The sequence below is a fragment of the Elaeis guineensis genome, chromosome 1 (assembly GCF_000442705.2).
Source record: "Elaeis guineensis isolate ETL-2024a chromosome 1, EG11, whole genome shotgun sequence".
Taxonomy (NCBI): domain Eukaryota; kingdom Viridiplantae; phylum Streptophyta; class Magnoliopsida; order Arecales; family Arecaceae; genus Elaeis; species Elaeis guineensis.
Genome location: NC_025993.2, coordinates 83,785,822 through 83,805,608, shown reverse-complemented (window position 1 = coordinate 83,805,608; position 19,787 = coordinate 83,785,822). Strand labels below are relative to the sequence as shown.

Below are 19,787 nucleotides of genomic sequence, written 5' to 3'. Positions count from 1 at the left end.
AAGACCAGATGCTAGATTGCTGACTACTGAATTCTCCCCTCTTCGAGCTATCAGTTCTCAAAGTGAAGCTCCATGCCGCTTGGACAAATATCATCTACACACGACAGATGTTGTAAATGGAGAAGATATTCATGAAGAATGACTCTATTACTGTCGTTAGGTGGATCTGAGATGAGATAAAACATCTAAAAATTCATCCACTATTCCAAAACATCTAGAGGTCCCTCTGTCACTCCACCGTGATGACTGTTCAATATATCTTCCAGAAACAAATAACGCCACAAAATTGAATTACCTTCCTTGTTGTCGATCACACCGGAGACTGGACTTGATGCCAAGGCAACGAATGTCTAAAGATCTTGCATGATAAGTATGTTAATTTCTTGAACTGTACTCACACCTAACTGGTGTGACTGCTCGATTGTACCCAAAAATAAAAAAAACAAAAAACAAGAAAACAAAGAGAGATTTGTGTATCATGCATTTTAAAACTAAAGGGTTGATAAGCCCATATAAAGCAAGGACCAGTCCTTGTGCCAGGCTCAGCTGGAGGAAGTAGGTTGCCCTGGCCTGCAGCCCCACAAGAAGGCTTTTTAGAATATTGGTTCGTTCTCATGGAAATGTAATGTAAACCTCTTCTCAAGAGTAGCCATTTCAGTCAACTATGTGCATGCTTTTGTCTTGTTGCATGCGAACTCACCAATGTGAGGTGGTAAAATCTAGTTACTTAAGCCGACTCATGCATTTGAATCAAATCATGCTGAATCTCTGATCCAGAAGCCACACCATTCTTGCAGCCAAACTGCCCTTTAATCTCTTTTTCTGACAAGTTTTTGATCTCCTCAGGCTTCGGCAATTCAGTGTCACTCAATGAAGAGGTCTCAGAGGAGGCTTCTGAATGCGCTTCGGACAAAGAGGATTCAGGCTGTTGGAGAAGTGAAACAAGTGGCTGCTGCTGGGAGAAAAAGGAGCCACCTGAATTTAGGAAAGCATCCATCTTTTTATCATCCTCTTTCATCCGTTCTGCATACCTGTTGATGTCGAATCCAACTGGATTATGACCACCAAAGGCAGATTCAAGCTTGTCCATGTCAAAGAGTTCAGTCATTATCTTTTGGCTGTCAACATTGTCAGAATAAACAAATTTTACTTTCTTGTATGTCTTGTGCTCCAGAAAAGGCTTTACAATCTGCAAGAAAAGGCTAGCTCTAGTCACCAAAACTGGAAGCAGGTGCATGAACCATGTCCAATGCACGGGCACAGAAGTAGATTTCCTTTAGAAAAGTAAGTAAACAAAGAAAGCACTTAGAAAGCAGGTATTTAAGCAAGTTATTGGAGAGATCCAAAGCAGGTAGGGTAAGCTAGGTAGAAGTTTCTAACAGCTAAGAGCTAGTTAGTATAGAATTCTCTTTAAAGCAGGTATGGTAAGCTTGGTAGAATTTTCTAACAACTAAGAGCTAGTTAGTAAAGAAATCTCTTTTCTTATATACGTATGTATGTATCTATACATATACATATACATACATACATATACATATGCATACATATACATACACACATATACATATACATATACATATACATATACATACATATACATATACATATACATACATAACAGTAAGTAGACAAAGAGGAAGCACTTAGAAGCAGGTATCAGAGCAAATTAGTGGAGAGATCCAAGTCAGATATGGTAAGCTAGGTACAATTTTCTGACAACTAAGAGCTAGTTAGTACAAAAATCCCTCTCTATAAATCTAACAGATTTAGATATGTTCAGTTAAAGTGGTGTATGCCCAGTAAATTTGATGCATGATATTCTCATGGTAGTAAGTGACAATTCCAAAGTGATGGAAGTCTGCACTGGTGTGGAATCCTAAAATATGAAGAGTCCTAAACCAACTAAAAATTTTCAGTATTTGATATGAAATCAAAATTCATAATAATTCACTTGAATGATTTTTAAGGGGTTATAACATGGGGTCCAATACTGTGGTTCTACCGAGACTAATTTACACCCTAAAAGGAGTCTTAATTTCTTTGCATTTATTGAGCACCTGGGCTTCACCATCCAGAACTAGAAAGACATTATGATATTATCTCACTACTTGGGCTAGAGTCCAGGACTTTTGCAAAAGTTATATAGGAAGTGAACTGGTTCAGAGAATAATCTGAAGTTTCCAAATGCATCAAGCAAACTTCTTTGGCTTATTACCAATGCTGAAACAACTTCTACATAAAATCAGGGATATTTTTTATCCTTGTAGAGAAGTTTCAGATTGTAAGGATGATCTTTTCTTTTTCTTTTCCTTTTCAGAAATATAGTGTGGATGCCACCACCTGAATAAAACCTGGAAGCTCTCTCATGTGGAAAGAGATGCCAACTCAAACTCAAGAGTTTTAGCTTCTGTGTTGGAATAAATGGTACAGAATTTTTCAAGGACTGTCCTCTGCAAAGGTGTTCCATAGTACTTCTTTTGTATCATGTAAGTTAACTATTGAAATGAGATTTTTCTTTAGGATAGTTCTCTTGTTCTAATAGTTTTGATGCAGTACGCCTCTCATCAGATGCAGCAGTAGCTCCCAATCCAGTTACATAACCTAACAAAAATTAGCTCTAGATTTGTATGCTCATCTCTGTGTGCTCAGTTTGTTTTGGATATTGTGTGTAGTTTCACTAGTCCATAAATTTAGTAAGGGTGATATAATGGACCAAAAAATTAATTGCATACCTTCCAGAAGGATTCAAAGATCCTTGGAGGATTATAGAGGATTCCATAGGCCAGCCTTTCAGGATAGAAGTCTTGCAATACATGGGCTGTTTCACGAGTCACCTTTACTGATACACTTGACATTGTCCAACATTGGAAGTCAATGAGCCAGACCATCTGCTCCTGATCCGCTGCCAAGTTCAAAATGGCATTCTCCATACAATAAACCAAGTATCTGATCTGCCCTTCTGTTGAGTTGGTATTCTGATTACAGTGAGATAGCAAAACAGTCAGGTGATGAAGAAATGTATTGAATATTCACAATTTTCTGTTATTTTTCGCTCCCACCTGAAATCCAGGCCTCATAACAAGAACAGCTCTTCCATATTTGTCAAGGTAATCAGCCCGGTAAATCTTTCCAGTCGCAGCTTCGTGAGCGATATCTTCCTAGTGGTCAAAAAGAAATTATATCAGGAAACAGAGAGAAGCTACAAACAACTTCTGATCATGTATGCTTTACCAATACATCAAGAATGAGTGAAAGCTAAAAATTCTATGCAGCTAATCCATAGCAACTTTATCTTCACTTTCTTTGAAAAAGGGCTCTGGCGATATAAAAATTTGATGCAGATTCTTCTTTGTTACAGTTGAACGATGCCACACTAATAAACTAAATGAAGGAGGTAGATCACTTAATCTTTGTGTTCTGTCAATTTATATCTTGCTCTTGCCAAATGCAGCAAAAGGTCATTGTGTCCTTTTGATTTAACGTTTTAATAAATCTAGCCTCTTCTTAGAGCTCTATTAGAGAGAAATACACTACTATCAACCTGTAAGGAATTATAATTCAGAAATAATTTGCCTGGTCCATCACAAACTTGTGTTAAAATGCATTTCTTCAAGAACATACAGAACTACCATACCCAGCGAATGGTTTCTGGCTTGTATTTCAATCTCCATTTCACAGTCTCTTTCAGCATTTTACTTGCCTTTTCAGCATTCCAGTTTCTTGCCCGGAGGTACCTTGATATTGAAGCATCTGAACAGAAGTCTGGCAGTGCTTCTGACAATGGACCAATAATCCTTCGAACATCATTTATCTGCATGCCAAAAGCATCAACATTACCTATATATGATAAGCATAATACAACATGAACCCATAACAATGCTGTGAGATACAATATTCAATAAAGATCTTAACATGCTTTCTCAGAAAAGGGAAGGAGTTAAAGATGTTTTTCAAGTGAAAACTATAAGATGCATTAAGTGAAACCAAAGTTCAGAATAAAGATTTCATGCATAAAACTTAAGAAGCATAAATGGAAGTATTTAGTTGGTTCAAATGAATATGTTTACCTTTGCTTGCTGCTCTTCAGGAGGGAGGGCTTTCTCAACAGCACTCGATCTTGATTTTCTCAAAGGCATTGTTGCATAATTTAGCAAACTTCTGGAAGATCTAAAAATTAAATTAAAATGAGTACATCAGCATACCAGTAAGAAGACCAATAACAAAGACTGAATTTTCCTGTGAGGGAAATTCATAGCCAAATGTATCAACTGAATCAATATCTTATTTCATAGAACAGAGTATAGTCTCCTATGTAAACAACTTTAAATACCCAAAAGTAGCCTATCTAGATGGGAAAAAAAGGTTATATTGATGTATATGATGCTGTTAGATACATCTTACGTGATTCAGGGTCCTCTGTCTTGTGCTGAGATCATTTTTCCAACATAGTAGTAAAATGTTTAGAACTGATTCTTTGAGTAAAACACAAATGACTGAAGCAATTCATTCAACTAATTTTTGAAAACACCATCTATGCTTCTAAATTTAATCCAATAGAAAATTTGGGAGGTGATGTTTTTCAAACCTGATCTCAGCAGTGGTCCAAAGAACTAGATACAGCATCATCAGCTCTATGCTGTATGCTGTACGCTCTTTTGGTTTATCATGTAGATGTTTGATCTAGAAAAAAAAGACCTTGAGAATCATAGATGCTCTGCAAAGATCACCCAGCCGGTTTGGTTGGGATCCAAAAGGAATCAGTAAATTTAAGAATGGTCCAAAGAATAGGGTGCTTGATAGCTTAAGGATTTCAGTGAAAGCTTTCAACCATACTCATTGACCAGATACCACTTGGATGAACCTAGACTTGAGCTACACAAAAAAGAAATTAAGATTTGTGGGCTAGAAAGCATGGATACTTCTAGTTGCTTGTCGTATCCTTATCCAAAATCTATCACATACTGATATATGCTGGATATGGCCATACTACATGTCAAAAAACTTGTTTTCATTGCCATATTTTAAACTTAAAAAAGACTCTGAAGACTTCTCAAGAAATGCCCTAGATATTTCCCAATATCACCAAGGATATCGGGGAGGGCTTGCTCTTTTGTTATGAATATTGACAATAGTGTTTGGTAATGTTGACATTATTGTACAAAGTATGGGTTGTGGTCTATGGATTTTAATTATGATTAAATGATGGGGTTTGTTAATGATGTTATTGTATGAAGCATGGACTACAAATTATGATAATTTATTATGGATGCCTTTCTATGTATAGTAAAGATTGTATATTTATTTATTCTTGTATCCCAACTGGAACATATTCTACATCTAATACATTAGATTCTTTGTATAGTGCTTTATCCATTTCCTGTATCTGCATGCTTCACAATTTATAGGTTGTTCGAAAGGAGAGTCAATAGAGATTCCTAATCTAGGTCCAGGTGTCATATAATATACCTGACATGGACGTGACTCAAACTGATCATGTAATTTCATAGCATAAGCATGTAAACTATAAAATTTATAGACCTAACAGGACCTGGGCCTGAAACTTTGTTAAAAATTCTTGTTTCTAATTTCTGTACAGGTTTCTTAGGGGTATCTTTGGTATCAGGTTACAAATGCACCCTCACGACATCTGCATTTTTTCATTGAAAGGGGATTAAAAGCTTGAGACCTTGTTTTCTAGAATCACTTTCATTAATTTAATATATACACAATCAGGACCTTATCATTTTTTAAATAAGTAGCAACAAGGTTCTGAAAATGGAAGCTATAAGTGCAGATGGGGTATCCCATTGCACTTAAGTAGTATGCCACCACCTACGCGGGTGCTTGTGCATTTCTGATTTAAAATATATACAAATTCAAAAATTCACATAAACATATAAGATATATAGGAAATAATAAATAAATCAGAAAAAAATTAAAAAATAATGAGATTCAAGAGGAGGAAGAGGAGAAACAAAATGAAGACGAACGCAGAACGAGGGCGAGAGGAGGAAAAGAAGGAAATAGAGAAGAGCAGGCCGCAAATGAGACACAAAAGATTGGGGGAAAATTACTGAATTGGACTTTGTTATTGCCTTTCACGAATGCAATTTCGTATTGCCTCGTATGTTTGCCGCCTCCCACTTCTTGTTGTCTACCACCATAAATAGTCCATTGTTATCATCTCTCTTAAATCTTCAAAATGATGTATTTCCTTTGAATCAATTAGAAAACCTCAAAATAGTTGATTAACCAATTAAGAAAATAAAGGTCTTCCCATTTTGGGAATTTGTACAATAACAGGAAGTGATTTTGGGCATTTAAGGCACCCTTTAAATGAGTACAAGAAGTTTGTTGGCCCACTAATGCTAGCTTTGCAACTTACCCAACTGCCCCTCATGTTTGGCAGCAACTTTGACAAGTTACACAAATCCTCTCATGTCATGTGACATAAAGAACTTTTCATATGCACAAAATAAGCTCTCTTTTTTTTTATAGAACTACTCATACAAATAATTAACTTAGCAAAAGAGGAAGAAAAGAGATGTGCACCCACATATAAAAGCTATATTTTCTAGTGGATTTAGCAATAGGCATGTCTTGTGGCATATGGAGGGCGCCTTGCCTATATCACATTGATGCTAAAATATTGTGAAATCATGTGCAGAGATTGAGTGATTTTTCTTTAATAGGAAGTATCCGATTGAGGAGAAGAAAGATTTTCTTCAACCTACTCAACTCAAATCTCACAAGAAAGGTAGAAGAAGAGAAATTTTTTTTGAAAATATGGCTCAAGTCCCTTTTCTTTCTCTTTCTTTATTTATTTTTTTTAAATGAGGTACATTCCTTTATTTATATAGTGAGGTATGTTCTTGCAAAATTCGGATTAGATTCCTCTTCCTAGCTTCTAAATAAACTTTCATCCTTAAACAATTGGAGTCGGATTGAACTTCCAAGTTCTAGGGGAACCTTTTTGCCAAAAATAGACATACCTAATAGAAATAATCTAGAAAAAGCTAAAACTCTTCAGAAAGTATATCTCGAATTCTACATCAACTCTTCCTTCTGTCGCTCTATCAGACTCTTCTTGGATTGAAAGCTACGCATGGTCAAAATCTTACCTAGAAAGGAAATTTTCAGTTTGACCAACCCGTTTTGATCTCTAGATGAAGAAATTTGGGCTCGACCATTAGGGGGTCTGTCCCCTTGATAGGGCAGGATCACATCGAAGATCTTGAAAAGTTGTCCAATTAAAGAAAATGATCATCGAAATTACACGTATGACTCAATTATGGCCTTCAAAAGTTTGGCTTGCAATTCAGGTTCTCGATGTGGTGGATCTTGCTCCTAAATCCTATCCAATCATATCCATAGTGACCAAAGTAGTCCATATCGAGTTTGATGATTCTCTTGAATTAAGGAAGAATATAATCATATTTGAGGAGACTATAGGGGTTCTGTTGTCTGACAAGAAAGTAGACCATATCTAATGAGTGTCAAGATGCTGGACTTATGTTGAAGATTAAGAGGCATGGACAATTAAATGACTTGTTACCATCACGAAAAAAGGGACATAAAAAAGACACTCACAAAATCAGCGAGAACTTGAAAAAGGAAAAGGATTTCAAGAAGAAAAAAATCCACAAAATGGATAAAACTGGTCTTTGGTCCAAGAAAGTATTGCTTTTCAGTTTCTTCTTGTAAGTACTCTTACTATAATGCTTGCTTTCTTGACTCGAGCTTACGTTTCACACATGCCTACATAAGGAGTGATTTGAGACCTACAAGCTCTATGGTGGTAGTCAGTTTATGATGGAAAACAATAAATCACATGCAATCGTCACCATAGGAAGCATAAAGGTGAATATGTTTGATGGTGTTGTGAAAACTCTAACCAATTTTAGGCATGTCCAAAAGCTGAATAGAATTTAGTTTTCCTTCATTAAAATGGCTTCCAAGGGATGTAGGTGCATGGCAATATGTTGAGTTACTTCTAAAAGAAAAGATCTCCATAACACATAGGCAAGATAAAACCATGAAAATAAGGTTTGTTCCAGCTCTATTATTGACAAGTAGATATTCGCAAGATCATGATGAAGCTATATATGTGAGTGGACCTAATTATAGCCATGTTTAGGTGATATCTTCTTCAAGTAGCGAAGATAGAAGGTTCAAGGGTTCCTGTATATAGGATCAACAAAAAGTCCAATTCATGCAAACCCTTGAGGGTATGGTTCACCATACTACCCAATTTAGAACATCTCGAGCCAAACCAACGGGGAACCGAGATGGTTCCCTCTATTGGTTCGGTATAGAGGCTGAACCTTCACCAGCTCCATTAAAAGTCCCACCACGACCGATCATGATGGTCTGAGGGCAATAAGTCCCTCCCTTTCTCTCTCACTCAAGTTAGGATTAGGATTTTTCGGCCCTCCCCCTTCCTCTCTCTCGTTCGCTCGCTCGGGTTAGGGTCAAGGTTCCCTCAACCCTCCTCCTTCCTCCCTTCCTCTCCTACTCTCTCTCCCTCCCTCTCTATTACTCTCTCCTTTTCCATAACAACCCAAGACCTCACTCAAAAGGGCAGCTAGAAGGTGTTATTTGGATTCTTTGATCCTGTACAAATATCTAAATAACACCTTCTGGCTGGCCTTTTGGGTGAGGTCCTGAATCATTACAAATTGTATCAGAGCCGATCTAGCCTATAGCCTATGTAGACTATGGGATACTGCAACACAGGTTCATCAAGGCTGACCACTGGCCGATTGTGCTAATGCCAGGGCTTAAATAAGGGGAGTATGTAAGGACCCGTGCAGGCATGTATTTAATTCTATATCAGTTATTCTTTGAGAAAATCTTGGGTACTTATATAGAGCCAAGGAATCCAAATAATACCTTCCGGCTAGTCTTTTTAGGTGAGGTCCTGGGTCGTTACATTTTCTCCCCATCTCCCTCCTCTGGCTCTCCCTATTTCGATATGCCCTAGAACAGTATGGTACAAGCCCAGACAGTGCTAGACTAGTTGTTGGCTGATACACCCTCCAATATCGAATGAGCGAATCTTGCTTGAGGAGGTATGCTCAAAGACAACCAAGAAGAGAGGAATTCCCAAGTGGCTTGATTAAAACAAGCCAAGGTGGAGACTGTTTTAAGAAAATCTTGTTTTGTCACTATGGCAAATCTATATATTATTTGAGATTTTTTGATTGAGTATATGAGCTCACATGGAAAGAAACAATATTTCTCAGTGCCATAGCTCAAAATCCTATAATCTTATGGTTTATGGAGTACAAAGCTAGGTCCTCTGTTCTACTCAGGAATTAGCAGGAATTGAGTCCCATGCACACCAATAAGGCAAGAGTGGGTCCTCCCTCGACTCTAGCAAATTGTTAATTGTGGATCACAAAAGAAAAGAGAATAAATGCTCTTTAGGTTGTAAACAGAAAGTTAGAAAGGTCTACTGGCAGTTAGTTCTTTGAAGACAAGTGAAGTTTAGTTTGAGGTATCCTTTGATAACTTTATAAATCTTAAGATTTACATTGCATAGTCATGACGTCTGAACTTTAACTTTGGGATTTATTAAAAGAGCTTTGAAGGTTTTTGTGTAGGCAGAAGGCAAGAGATTTTTAGGAGAGAGGCTAGAGAAGGTTGTGGCACAAGATATGCTTTGGTAATGTCAAGCATGGCGATTTCTTCTGGTGAGACTCCAGTGTAACCTTTTATACTATCCCTAAAAAATGTACCAAAGGAGTTTCTTCCAGGGAAGTCGTTGTTTTCTCCAACCTCACATGGTAACCAATGTGCTTGAATGAGAAATCACTTTTGTACAAAATGTAGATATATGTTTATGTTTTTCATAGTTTATTTATGATATCATGCCATGTCTTAAAGGATATAGTTTAGATTTATTTCAGGTGGGATGGCCGATGCATCTATCTTGTCAGCTACTTATTTGTTTAGAATGGTCCATAATGATTAAAATCATCCCAAACATCAGTTCAAAACTTCTTGAAAGATGGTATTATTTTTTATGTCCATGGAAAACATGGATGATAGCAATGGCTAGGATGGCATGGTGAAATGTTGTCTCTGAGGTTAGAATTGAATCAAGGGATGCAATTAAAGCAGTCAGGAACTTACTCAAGACTTTGACATTGTATCAATACCAAGCAATCATTTGTACAATGTGTGTGTGTGTGTGTGTGTGTATATATATATATAATGGTAGCCTTCATTGTTTCAAATAATATAAAATATCAATTGATGTGGAATCAATAGATCTGCTGAGACTTTCAGTATTTTTATCGTTATAAACAAAATTTTTAGTTAGTAAATATCAAAACTATAATATGTGGCAATAATAGATAATGTTAACTTTACTATATAACTCAAGAAGTGATGCAAGGAGGCCCATAGGATTCCTTATCCCAACTAAGTAGAAGCAGAAAAATTATGCTAGAAGCACAAAGAAGAATAAGAAACTGAAATTACAGCAAAGAGAAATAAAGGATAATGGATTAAGAGCTTAAACCTAAGCTAGAGATAAGTAGAATGCCTCAAACCTCCTCTCCTTGCTGGACCTTCAACCTCACAACTCCAATCTTCACCAGACCTCAATTGAAGAACCTTGGCTTCTCTTCAAAGCCTTCTCTTGAACCCTGGCTGCACAGCACAGGCTCTCAAGCAGCCTCTCATCACTCAAAGAAATTGAGAAGAAATCTTAATGAAATTTTATTAGCGTTTCAATTCTCAAAACTGAGTGCATAAGCAAGGTTTTTATAGTAGACATCTCCTAAAACCAATAGATTTTCCCTAGTTCCAACACGATACAAATTTTGTAAAAGAAAATAAAGAGAGAAAATATCAAATAAATAGTAGAAAATAGTTTTCTCACTCATACTGGACTCATAACTCATCTAACATGAGTTTCTAAAAGAATGAAATATAAAATTCAGAAAAAATAAAGAAACTCATCCTCAAATTACGGACCATGAAATGGGACTTTATAATGTTTTAGCAGTTTGTCAGTACTAGCATGTTTTCAGTAAATTATCCATAACTTCCTCATCCAACTGCCATTTTGGGTGACTCGAGATGCATTGGGAAGCTGACTTGATGTTGACTATAGTAGCACTGATGAAGCTTTCCTTCAGACTGATGTGCATGAGATTGCTTTTCTGAGCAGCCATCTTCTCTTATTTTCTTTTGGTCCAGGCCTTCTAGGTGGTCTTTTATAAGAATGATTAGTGGCTGCTTTTTATTCTTCTTATTCCGTCTTGAGTATGCATCATGATCTCAATTGTTTCTAAATTCTTTACCATCTTTCACTACAATTGAAAGAACAGAATCTCAGCACATCTTATTCGCTCAACTAAGATGGCTGATATCTCATCTTTTTGATAAGGACCTTGGGCAAACATGGATTTTTGGATGCCACTTAGTTTTCAATTAATTCCATCCTCTTTGGTCACAATGTTCATATGTTTATGAAAAAAAAGTTGGGAATTCTAGCTGAGAGTGTCAACGACTCTAGCCCCTAACACCCTCGAACTCCAGCATGAATGTTTCTCAAAGTAAGAAATTGCTATTGATTGTTTCGACAAGAAAAAAACCCACAACCTAAGAGCCAAAAAATTTTATTTTGATCATGTGTAGTCTTGCCAATCATATTTAATTGGTTATAATCAGAGTTACATTGTTTTTTATGAAGCATCCATTAGTAGCACTCAATATGGATTGGATACGAGTCATACATTTATATATCCATATTAGTGTTTGTTAGTTTGATGACAACAGATATAGATATGGATATTAATCAGATACTAAAATCCTTATCTATATTTGTTTTAAGTAGATGCAAAAACAAATTAGATATTGACAATGCAAATATAAAAATGGATATAAATTGGATGGTTAAACTTTATGAACCATCAAATGAAAGGATCACTGTATGCAATTTTTTTTGATTAATTTTAAGAAATGTTAATATTGTCATTTATTTTTCTTTAGGATTAATGAGAGCTATATAAGATTAAACTAGTTTCGATCAGAACTGGATATTTGGATATGCATCAGATAGTTGTCTATCCATACCAAAATCTTCTGATTTTCTTTGATGGATATGAATTTAGATATGGGTAGTAGTCAGATGTTGAAAGAGATATTTTGATAGATTCGAATACAAAAACAAATCCAAACAGAAAGTTACGGAGTCCATTTTCACCATATTTGCTCGAGCTCTCCATGCATCTACTGCACTTTAGATATATAGCTAATCCTAGAACCCCTTTTAAGAGTGTCATGGTTATCTATGCTTTCACCCATCAAACAATGCAAGTCCAAGAGGCAAAGGCTAGATTAAAGATTTTCCACTTCCATTGGAATTTTCCTTATAATCTAGTTGTGGTGTTTATCCAACGACAAAAACAAGTAAATTTTTGACTCTCAATCAGTGATAAAACTTGTGTTCCCTCGGCAAATAACTATTTAGAGTTAATTTGAGAGAAACAAAACTGACCATATTAAGATTGGATGAGTAGGGATGTTTTTAAGTGGAACATGTCTGGCTAGGATTTAAACAGCCATAGTTGAGATGCAACTAGAATTTGAAGTTCAAGAGCATGTACAAAAGTTACAGCTCTTTTGGTATGCTTTACTACCATAAAGAACTTCAATATATCATTCCTCTAACAAAGTGTGAGGACAAGTTGTTTATTCAGATATATAAGTATCCAAAGATGTGCCAAAATATGAATGTTTTGTACCCATTGAGAAAAGATGTTTTGTAATTATATAGCGGTATCTGAAAACAAATCATGGGGCCACCCTAAAGCGCTCATGGTATCATTATGAATATACAAGCCAAAACTGTGAAAATCTAGAAATATACATGCCTAGTTAAGATGTGATATGATTGCATCGTAGTGCCTAAGGACACGATCTGATAGATCATTATATCGAGTAGTTGGACCATAGTCTCTAATCACAAAAATGACTGCATGTGCAGCAGCACCAACTATGAGAAATCCACCGATCCACATGTGATGCATGAACAACAATAGTTGTATACCATTTTATACGTACCACCGTTCGCCGAACCGAACAGTTCCAACCATGCTGAACTGTACTGGCGAAAAGCCGGTCCAGTTCGATGGCCAACGGAGGCCATCCGAGCCCGCACTAAGAGACATGAGGGTGGTCAAGGCCGGAGGAGGGCCTCCGCCCTCTAGTGCAAAACAGGGATTCACCCCTGTCTCACTTTTCTTTTTGCATTTTATTGCATAAAATCGACAACTGGATTGCCGACTTCGCCATATTTTGTTTTTTTCATTTCGGTTGAAGTCAGTGATCGGATTGCCAACTTCAACTGAAATTGAAAAAAAATAAAATACGGCGAAGTCGGCAACCCAATTGCCCACTTCGCGTGATAAAACCTAAAAAGAAAAATACGAAATCGGGGCGAACCACTGTTTCACACTGGAGAAGGGCGGAGGCCCTCCTCCAGCCTCAGCCACCCTCACTTCCCTTGATGCAGGCTCGAACGGCCTCCGTCGGCCTCTGGCGACCGCAAAGGCCCTTACTTCCTTTCCCTCTCCTTCTCTTCCCCCCTCTCTCTTCCTCTCTTTCTTCTTCCTCTCCCCTTCTCTGTCCTGTCGGTTTGGTCCAGCATGGACCGGTATGAATACCCATGCCGAACCATATCGCCGTCCGACTGGCATGGCATCCAATTCTGGTTCGGCAGTCCTTGATATGTACGCTAATGCTTTTTAGGGGAGCCTATTATACAATAAACATAATTGATCTTTTTGACAAATCGATGTCTTACCATAGATTCGAGGGAACAAGAGAACAATAGCCTAACAAATACTGGGTTTGGTTCGATTCAAGAGCAAATTCAGATGCCAAATCAAATAGAACCCGCCATTGATTTGATAGTTGATAAGGTAAATACCCAGTCAGCTAGTCTATTCAATGCTAGGCATAATGAGTATAAGAGCCTCAAGATAACCTTTTTTCATCCTATGAACTTTAAGCTGTATGAAGTCTCATATTCAACTCTTGCAATGTAGCAACAGAGACTCCATCTAACTTAGTTTGATCTAGGCCGCAAACAAACCTAGGTCAAAATAACCCTTCTTTGAAATACTTTGGTATTGCTCCTAGATCAAATTACAAATGATGAATCAGAGCACATGGAACTATCTCATTATTTTCCTGTAAAGAAAAATATGATGGACTAACTGATCTTCACATCAGTTTATAGATCTTTGAAATGGTTTGAATCATTTCAATAATAACCAGTTTGATCTGTTTTATTGAGAAGGTCTATGATTCGAGATTTCTCTCATCATGAAACTTTATGATAGTTAGTAAATAGATTAAGGAAATATAGATCTTCCTAGTTTGGGAAACTCCACAATAAATTGCATGAATCATTACTGGTATAGTGGAACTTCAGGGATGTGTTTCCGCCTGAGGTTCACTCCACCATGGGTTAAAAAACACCCCCAATTCCCACATGTATGGACTTGAGAAAGAGAGAGGGAGTGAGCTAATTCATGATCTCTGTGGCATTGCTCTAGTAATTCTCTAGCTCACTCAAGCCTAAAACTGAAATTAGTTTAGCTTTTTTTCAATTCAATGATCCCCCATCATATTCTCTTTCTGTTTCAGATGAAGTGTATATTGAAGAGTTGCCATTATCAAGTACATTTAGCCATCCCTCATAGCAGTGGTCATACGCACTAGTGGCAAATTCTTCCTTTCTCAGCTCGACTTGCTTCACCCGGATCTAGCAGCGCTCTTGGCAGCTGACGCTTGTGGATTGTGTCGCCCCCGGCCTCAATAACTCTTTCTTTTCTTTGTATTTTGCTTTATTTTCTGTTGTTCTCCTCTTCACTTATTGCAATCACCAAAAAAAGAATAGCAGTGGTCATAGGCAACTTACATCCTAGCACCGATGGTAACAACATGCTCAAAATGTATCTCCTGGTTGACCAAGCCCATAATTTCATCACCTATAGTTAGTTATAGGCGAGTCCTTAAATTGTGCTAAGACCAACAAGGAGATGTTAGTGTAATTAGGAAGGAGAAAACAAAACATAGAATAGGCTCTTCTCATTAATAATTGCACAGCTGCAAGAGCTTATATAGAGCTTGTAATGTAAGAGGTACCAAGTTACTGTAACCACTTCATTTGATTTCTATTCCTAATTAATGACAACAGTGTCTCAGACTTCTAGAAACTAGTACCACTAACTAGTGATCACTTATAGAGTTTTTCGAAAGTAGGGCTAAACAAACCCAATGCTTGATACATCACACTACAATGTTAAGAGAGTTCTAACATTTTTTTTTTCAAGCTTCAAGATACCAGCTGCTCCATGACTTCAAAACAAAATAGGAGATGTTCATTATACCAGTGTTTTGAATATGACCTAGATTGAACTGCTCGAATGGCAAGGTTACAGGCTATTTGACTGCAGGTCAAACATGAGTCAACTGGCTAACTGCTCTTCCATTTCCTATCCTTTTAGTTTATCATGTCTGCTCCTCCCAAAATCCAGAACCAACCAATCCTCTCTTCTTCACCCTCCAATCCATCCTCTCTTCTTCCCTCTCTCTACTTATTGGTGCTTTGGTCCAGTTGAGGAGAAGAAGAAAAGGAAGAGGAAGAATAGCTTAGTCCCACTTCCTACCAGATTTGGCTCTCATGTCCTTAAAAAACCCAACTGGATGCCTCCTCACTGACAAGATATGGTTGCAACCTTCCCCTCTGACCAGATCTGGAATTGACTCCTTCTGTCTGTTGGCTAGCAGGTGATGGCTAGTGACCTCCTCAACATCAATGCTGGATGGACCAAAAGAAGAAGAATATGCAAAAATTGGGGAAAAACCTCCACCCTCAACCTTCCAAGGTAACCTCTTCCTGGCCATGGCCTGTTCCTAGTGTCAGCCTCCTCCCAACAGTCTCTTCCTGGCATGCTGATAGTGAACCTGACCTGGCCAGTAAGAGGTGGCAGGTGGTGGTTCAGGTGGGTTGAGCAGTTTGACTTGGACGGGTCACCAAACAATGCACCATAATATTCAATTTCTTTACCCCTAGACCTCATGTATATTTCTATGATATCATCAACATCCATGAATTGAGATGTGAATCCAGTGACATATCCGTACTATCAAGAAGTAATTCAAATTTAATACAGTCAAATTTGCTTCTAGTGGAAGCCCAACCAAAACCAACCTTTATGGGCGCAACACCAATGATCAAAGGCAAGACCCAAATCATTGGACAATGGTTCAAGAAGGATTAAATTGGACCAAACTAGACCCAACTTGAGAAAAGTATGGATTGGTCCTAGGCCTAGTCCTGACCCAGAACCAACCCAGCCCACTAGCACTCCTGATAACAATTTGTCAGAGTTAGACAAGACCAAAACATGAAGTGCAAAATCTATCGATGTAAGCCCTCAAAGAGGACAATAAACACAGCATAGTATATAAAGTGGTTTCTTAGGGGTCGTCTCAAACATTCTAGCCATATCTTTAACTTCTAAAATTCAATTCTATAAATTTAAAACATGTGGAGAAAAATAATTGACTGTACCTAACAAAAATCCTGCATACATGAAATATATTAACTAAATAAAGGGAGGCAAAGTATAAATCTGATTTTCGAAATCTAGATCTGAAAGATTGACAAGGATTTATGATGCTGCTACCAAAGCAACAAATGATTTGCAGTAAGCTTGCAACGTTCTTGAGAATGAAACAGCAATCACAAGCAAATAGAATACAAGTAAATCATAGAATGTATATTATGCATTGCTAAAATATTTAAACTTCTTGTAAGATATAGCATAATAATTTAAATGTCTTCATTGCATGAATAGGCCTTTTAACTGATTATAGAGATTTCAACTGGATTTATATATTTCTTGTTTCAGTCTATCCACTGATAATGAGTATATTAAAGAAAACATATGAAAAATAGTTGATTGTTATAAATTTATACAGCTTTGTTCTATATGTCATGTACAACTAATTCTAGACCTTTATGGTCATCCAATCTGGTGATGCTCCATTTTTTTTCCAATGGCACTTGCTGAGTGAGCCTTTCTTTGCATTGAAAAAAATATATGCATATTTAGTCCTTTGACCATGTTCTCTAGTAAATATTATTAAATAGGTTGGATCTGTATTGAGAACATTTTCCATGAAAAGACCATCTAAGTGGCAAATTTGAAGTTTGCTTGACATTGCCAAATACATAAACCATTTACGTTTTAGTCAAGCACAGCCATTAAAATTGTTTCTCACATATTATTGTTATTTGGGAACTCAATTCAGAGCATGCAGGAAACTCTACTGAATCACTGGAAAATGAGTACTAGTGTAATTCAGAGAATTTTGTTTAGCAACGGGAAGTTTATGTTATTGGAAAATACTTGGTCTTACAGTAACTTGTAGATCAGATAGACTAGAGATTGACAGAAAGGTTCATATTTGATAAATGTGGGGGAAAAAAAAAGACATATTGAATGCAAAATTGAGGATGTAAAACAGTTAACGTTGAAAGGAAGAATTAGCAATCAATTAAGGTAAAGTTAGTGTGAGGTAAATGGTCCTACCTACAGCCAGATCAACACCGCTTTCGCAATCTGTTGTCAATGGAGTCTGCTGGCATCTGATCCATATTTATATACAACTCCAATTCAAGTAAAAGGGAAAGTGTAGAATGTAAATCGAGCAAAAGGTCAGTAGTCACGCCCTTCCTCCAAATGGAGGGGAATGGAGGAGGTTCCCAGTTTAAAACTTAGGAGGTGAGTCCCCCAAAGTTGGGACCTTGGTCCTCCCACCAGATGGCTCTCCCCCTGCCTGCCATCATCTATTTTTGTTAAAGGAAAAACATAAATTTTACTTCCTATATCGAATCAGATCAAGAACTCAAAATAAATAGGAAAAAAAAAAACTTTTGTTAATAAAAGCCCCTAACGCCGATCTTAGGGACAAATGCTTCCGATCTTTATCTAACTTCCCCACCTAGTGTGCGTAACTTTAACTCCAAACTTCCATTAGGAGGGGAACAATCTTTCCATCTCATACGTGCAAACAATCATACCAAGCCTTCTTTCTTCATAGGAGATAAATACAGACAGGTTCTTGAATGACTTCAATTTACAATCCAGAAATATATGAATCGTGCTCAAAGACCACCAAAAAAAAAAAAAAAAAAACCAATGATATAAGAACAAGCAGTTCATATAAGAATCAAAATAAATAACTATCAAGAGAATCAAGAGAAAGAAACACAAGGCATAAATAACCCAAATGCTTGGGGAAGAAGGATGAAGAAAGCCATTTACCTTCCACCTAAAATCTGGTAGATAGAGCCTGAATCATGTAATACTAGCTGCTTCTCACGGACCTCATCTGTAACAGAGATCAAAAAAAAAAAAAAAAACATGCAGGAGAGCCGGCTCCAGATCAAAGTCCACTGTGAGATAAGGGGTGATGGGAACAGAGGAAGGACTTGTGGTGGCCTTGGTAGGTAAACCTGGAAATCTCTCTCATGCGTGTTTCTTTGACCGATTGTTGGTCGGGGGTTGAACAGTGGCAGGCACCCAAGTACCTCCCAAGGTTTGGACTTAAAAAATAGGGTTAATTATGTCCCTAGCCTTTAAATTATATCAATTTTTTTAAATAATTTTTAAATTATAAAAATTTAAGCTTCCAATAGTTCTTAGCGACTTACTCTCATCAATTTATTTCTTTCACCCTAAATTGTTACTTATGTAGGCAATCAAACTCAATCGACATCTCGCACAAATCGTAAAGCATCCAAAAAAAAATAAAAAAGACTTCTGTAAGGAGTCTTTTCTTTCCTCCCGACCTACCTCTCCGACCGCACCCCCGCCACACCCCCGCCCACCCCGGTGCACACCCCCGGACCACCCTGGCACCCCCCTCGCCACACCACCTCCGGCCCCAGCCCCGCCCCAGCCCCATATGCCCCTGCAATTTCTCCGGCCACCCTCCTCCGGCACCAGTGGATTGTGCATCACCCCCCCGGGCCCCGCCCTCCATCACCGCCGGTGGGTTCTGCACCCCCCCCCCAACAGGCTTAACAGGATGGGAGGCTTGGAGCGACAGAATAAAGCGGCTGATCTAGAGGTCCTGGAGTGCACTGGTGGCCAATCCTTCGCCCTCAGCTTCCACCTCGACTCCACACATGCCCGTTGTTCCCACCGCCACACTTCAAGCCTCCATCTTCAACGGTGAGGCACACGAGGGCGGGGTTGGGTGGGGCTGGGTCAGGAGGGCGCCAGCGCATGACCTACCAACTTTGGAGCGGACGAGGGTGCGTTGGGTGGGGCAGAAACCCTGGGCGCCGGAGAGGAGGGCCAGAGGGGCGCCGGAGAGGGGGGGCAGAGCAGAAAGAAGAAGAATGAAAAAAAAAATCGGTTCTAGTCAGCGTTGGTGCCATCTGTTCAAATGAACAGAGCCATGTAAGCATCGGTGACTGCCACATATGATTTTCGGTGTGAGAAAGTCGTTAGAGATGGAAAAAAAATAATATTAAAATGATTCAAAAAATTCAAAGATTAAAACTTAAGTTTTTATAGTTTAAGAATCATTTAAAAAAATTGATATAATTTAAAAATTAAAAATATAATTTATTCAAAATCAATAAGAATCCATCTAAGAATATTCTTGTCACCCATGTTTCTTATTGTTATCTCTATCCATTGGTCCAAAAGAAAAAAACCACAAACTCCCGACAAGCCCGC

General features: G+C 37.8%; 1 protein-coding gene across 4 annotated transcripts; it reads right to left on the bottom strand.

Moving 5' to 3' along the window:
- Nucleotides 1-347: 347 nt before the first annotated feature.
- On the bottom strand, nucleotides 348-18,608 carry LOC105061365 (uncharacterized). 4 transcript variants are annotated; one of them, XM_010945384.4, is made up of 7 exons: nucleotides 18,363-18,527; nucleotides 10,529-10,659; nucleotides 4,068-4,167; nucleotides 3,635-3,811; nucleotides 3,060-3,158; nucleotides 2,733-2,975; nucleotides 348-1,189 (listed from the first exon to the last, which is right to left on the bottom strand). In XM_010945384.4, the coding sequence occupies exons 3-7, from the start codon at nucleotides 4,134-4,136 to the stop codon at nucleotides 728-730; spliced, it is 1,050 nt and encodes a 349-aa protein (XP_010943686.1). In that variant the 5' UTR covers nucleotides 4,137-4,167; nucleotides 10,529-10,659; nucleotides 18,363-18,527; the 3' UTR covers nucleotides 348-727. The 4 variants fall into 4 exon arrangements, with proteins under 4 accessions (XP_010943686.1, XP_010943687.1, XP_010943688.2 ...); XM_010945385.4 differs by having other exon boundaries at nucleotides 10,560-10,659; XM_010945386.4 differs by lacking the exon at nucleotides 10,529-10,659 and having other exon boundaries at nucleotides 18,363-18,608.
- Nucleotides 18,609-19,787: the final 1,179 nt, after the last annotated feature.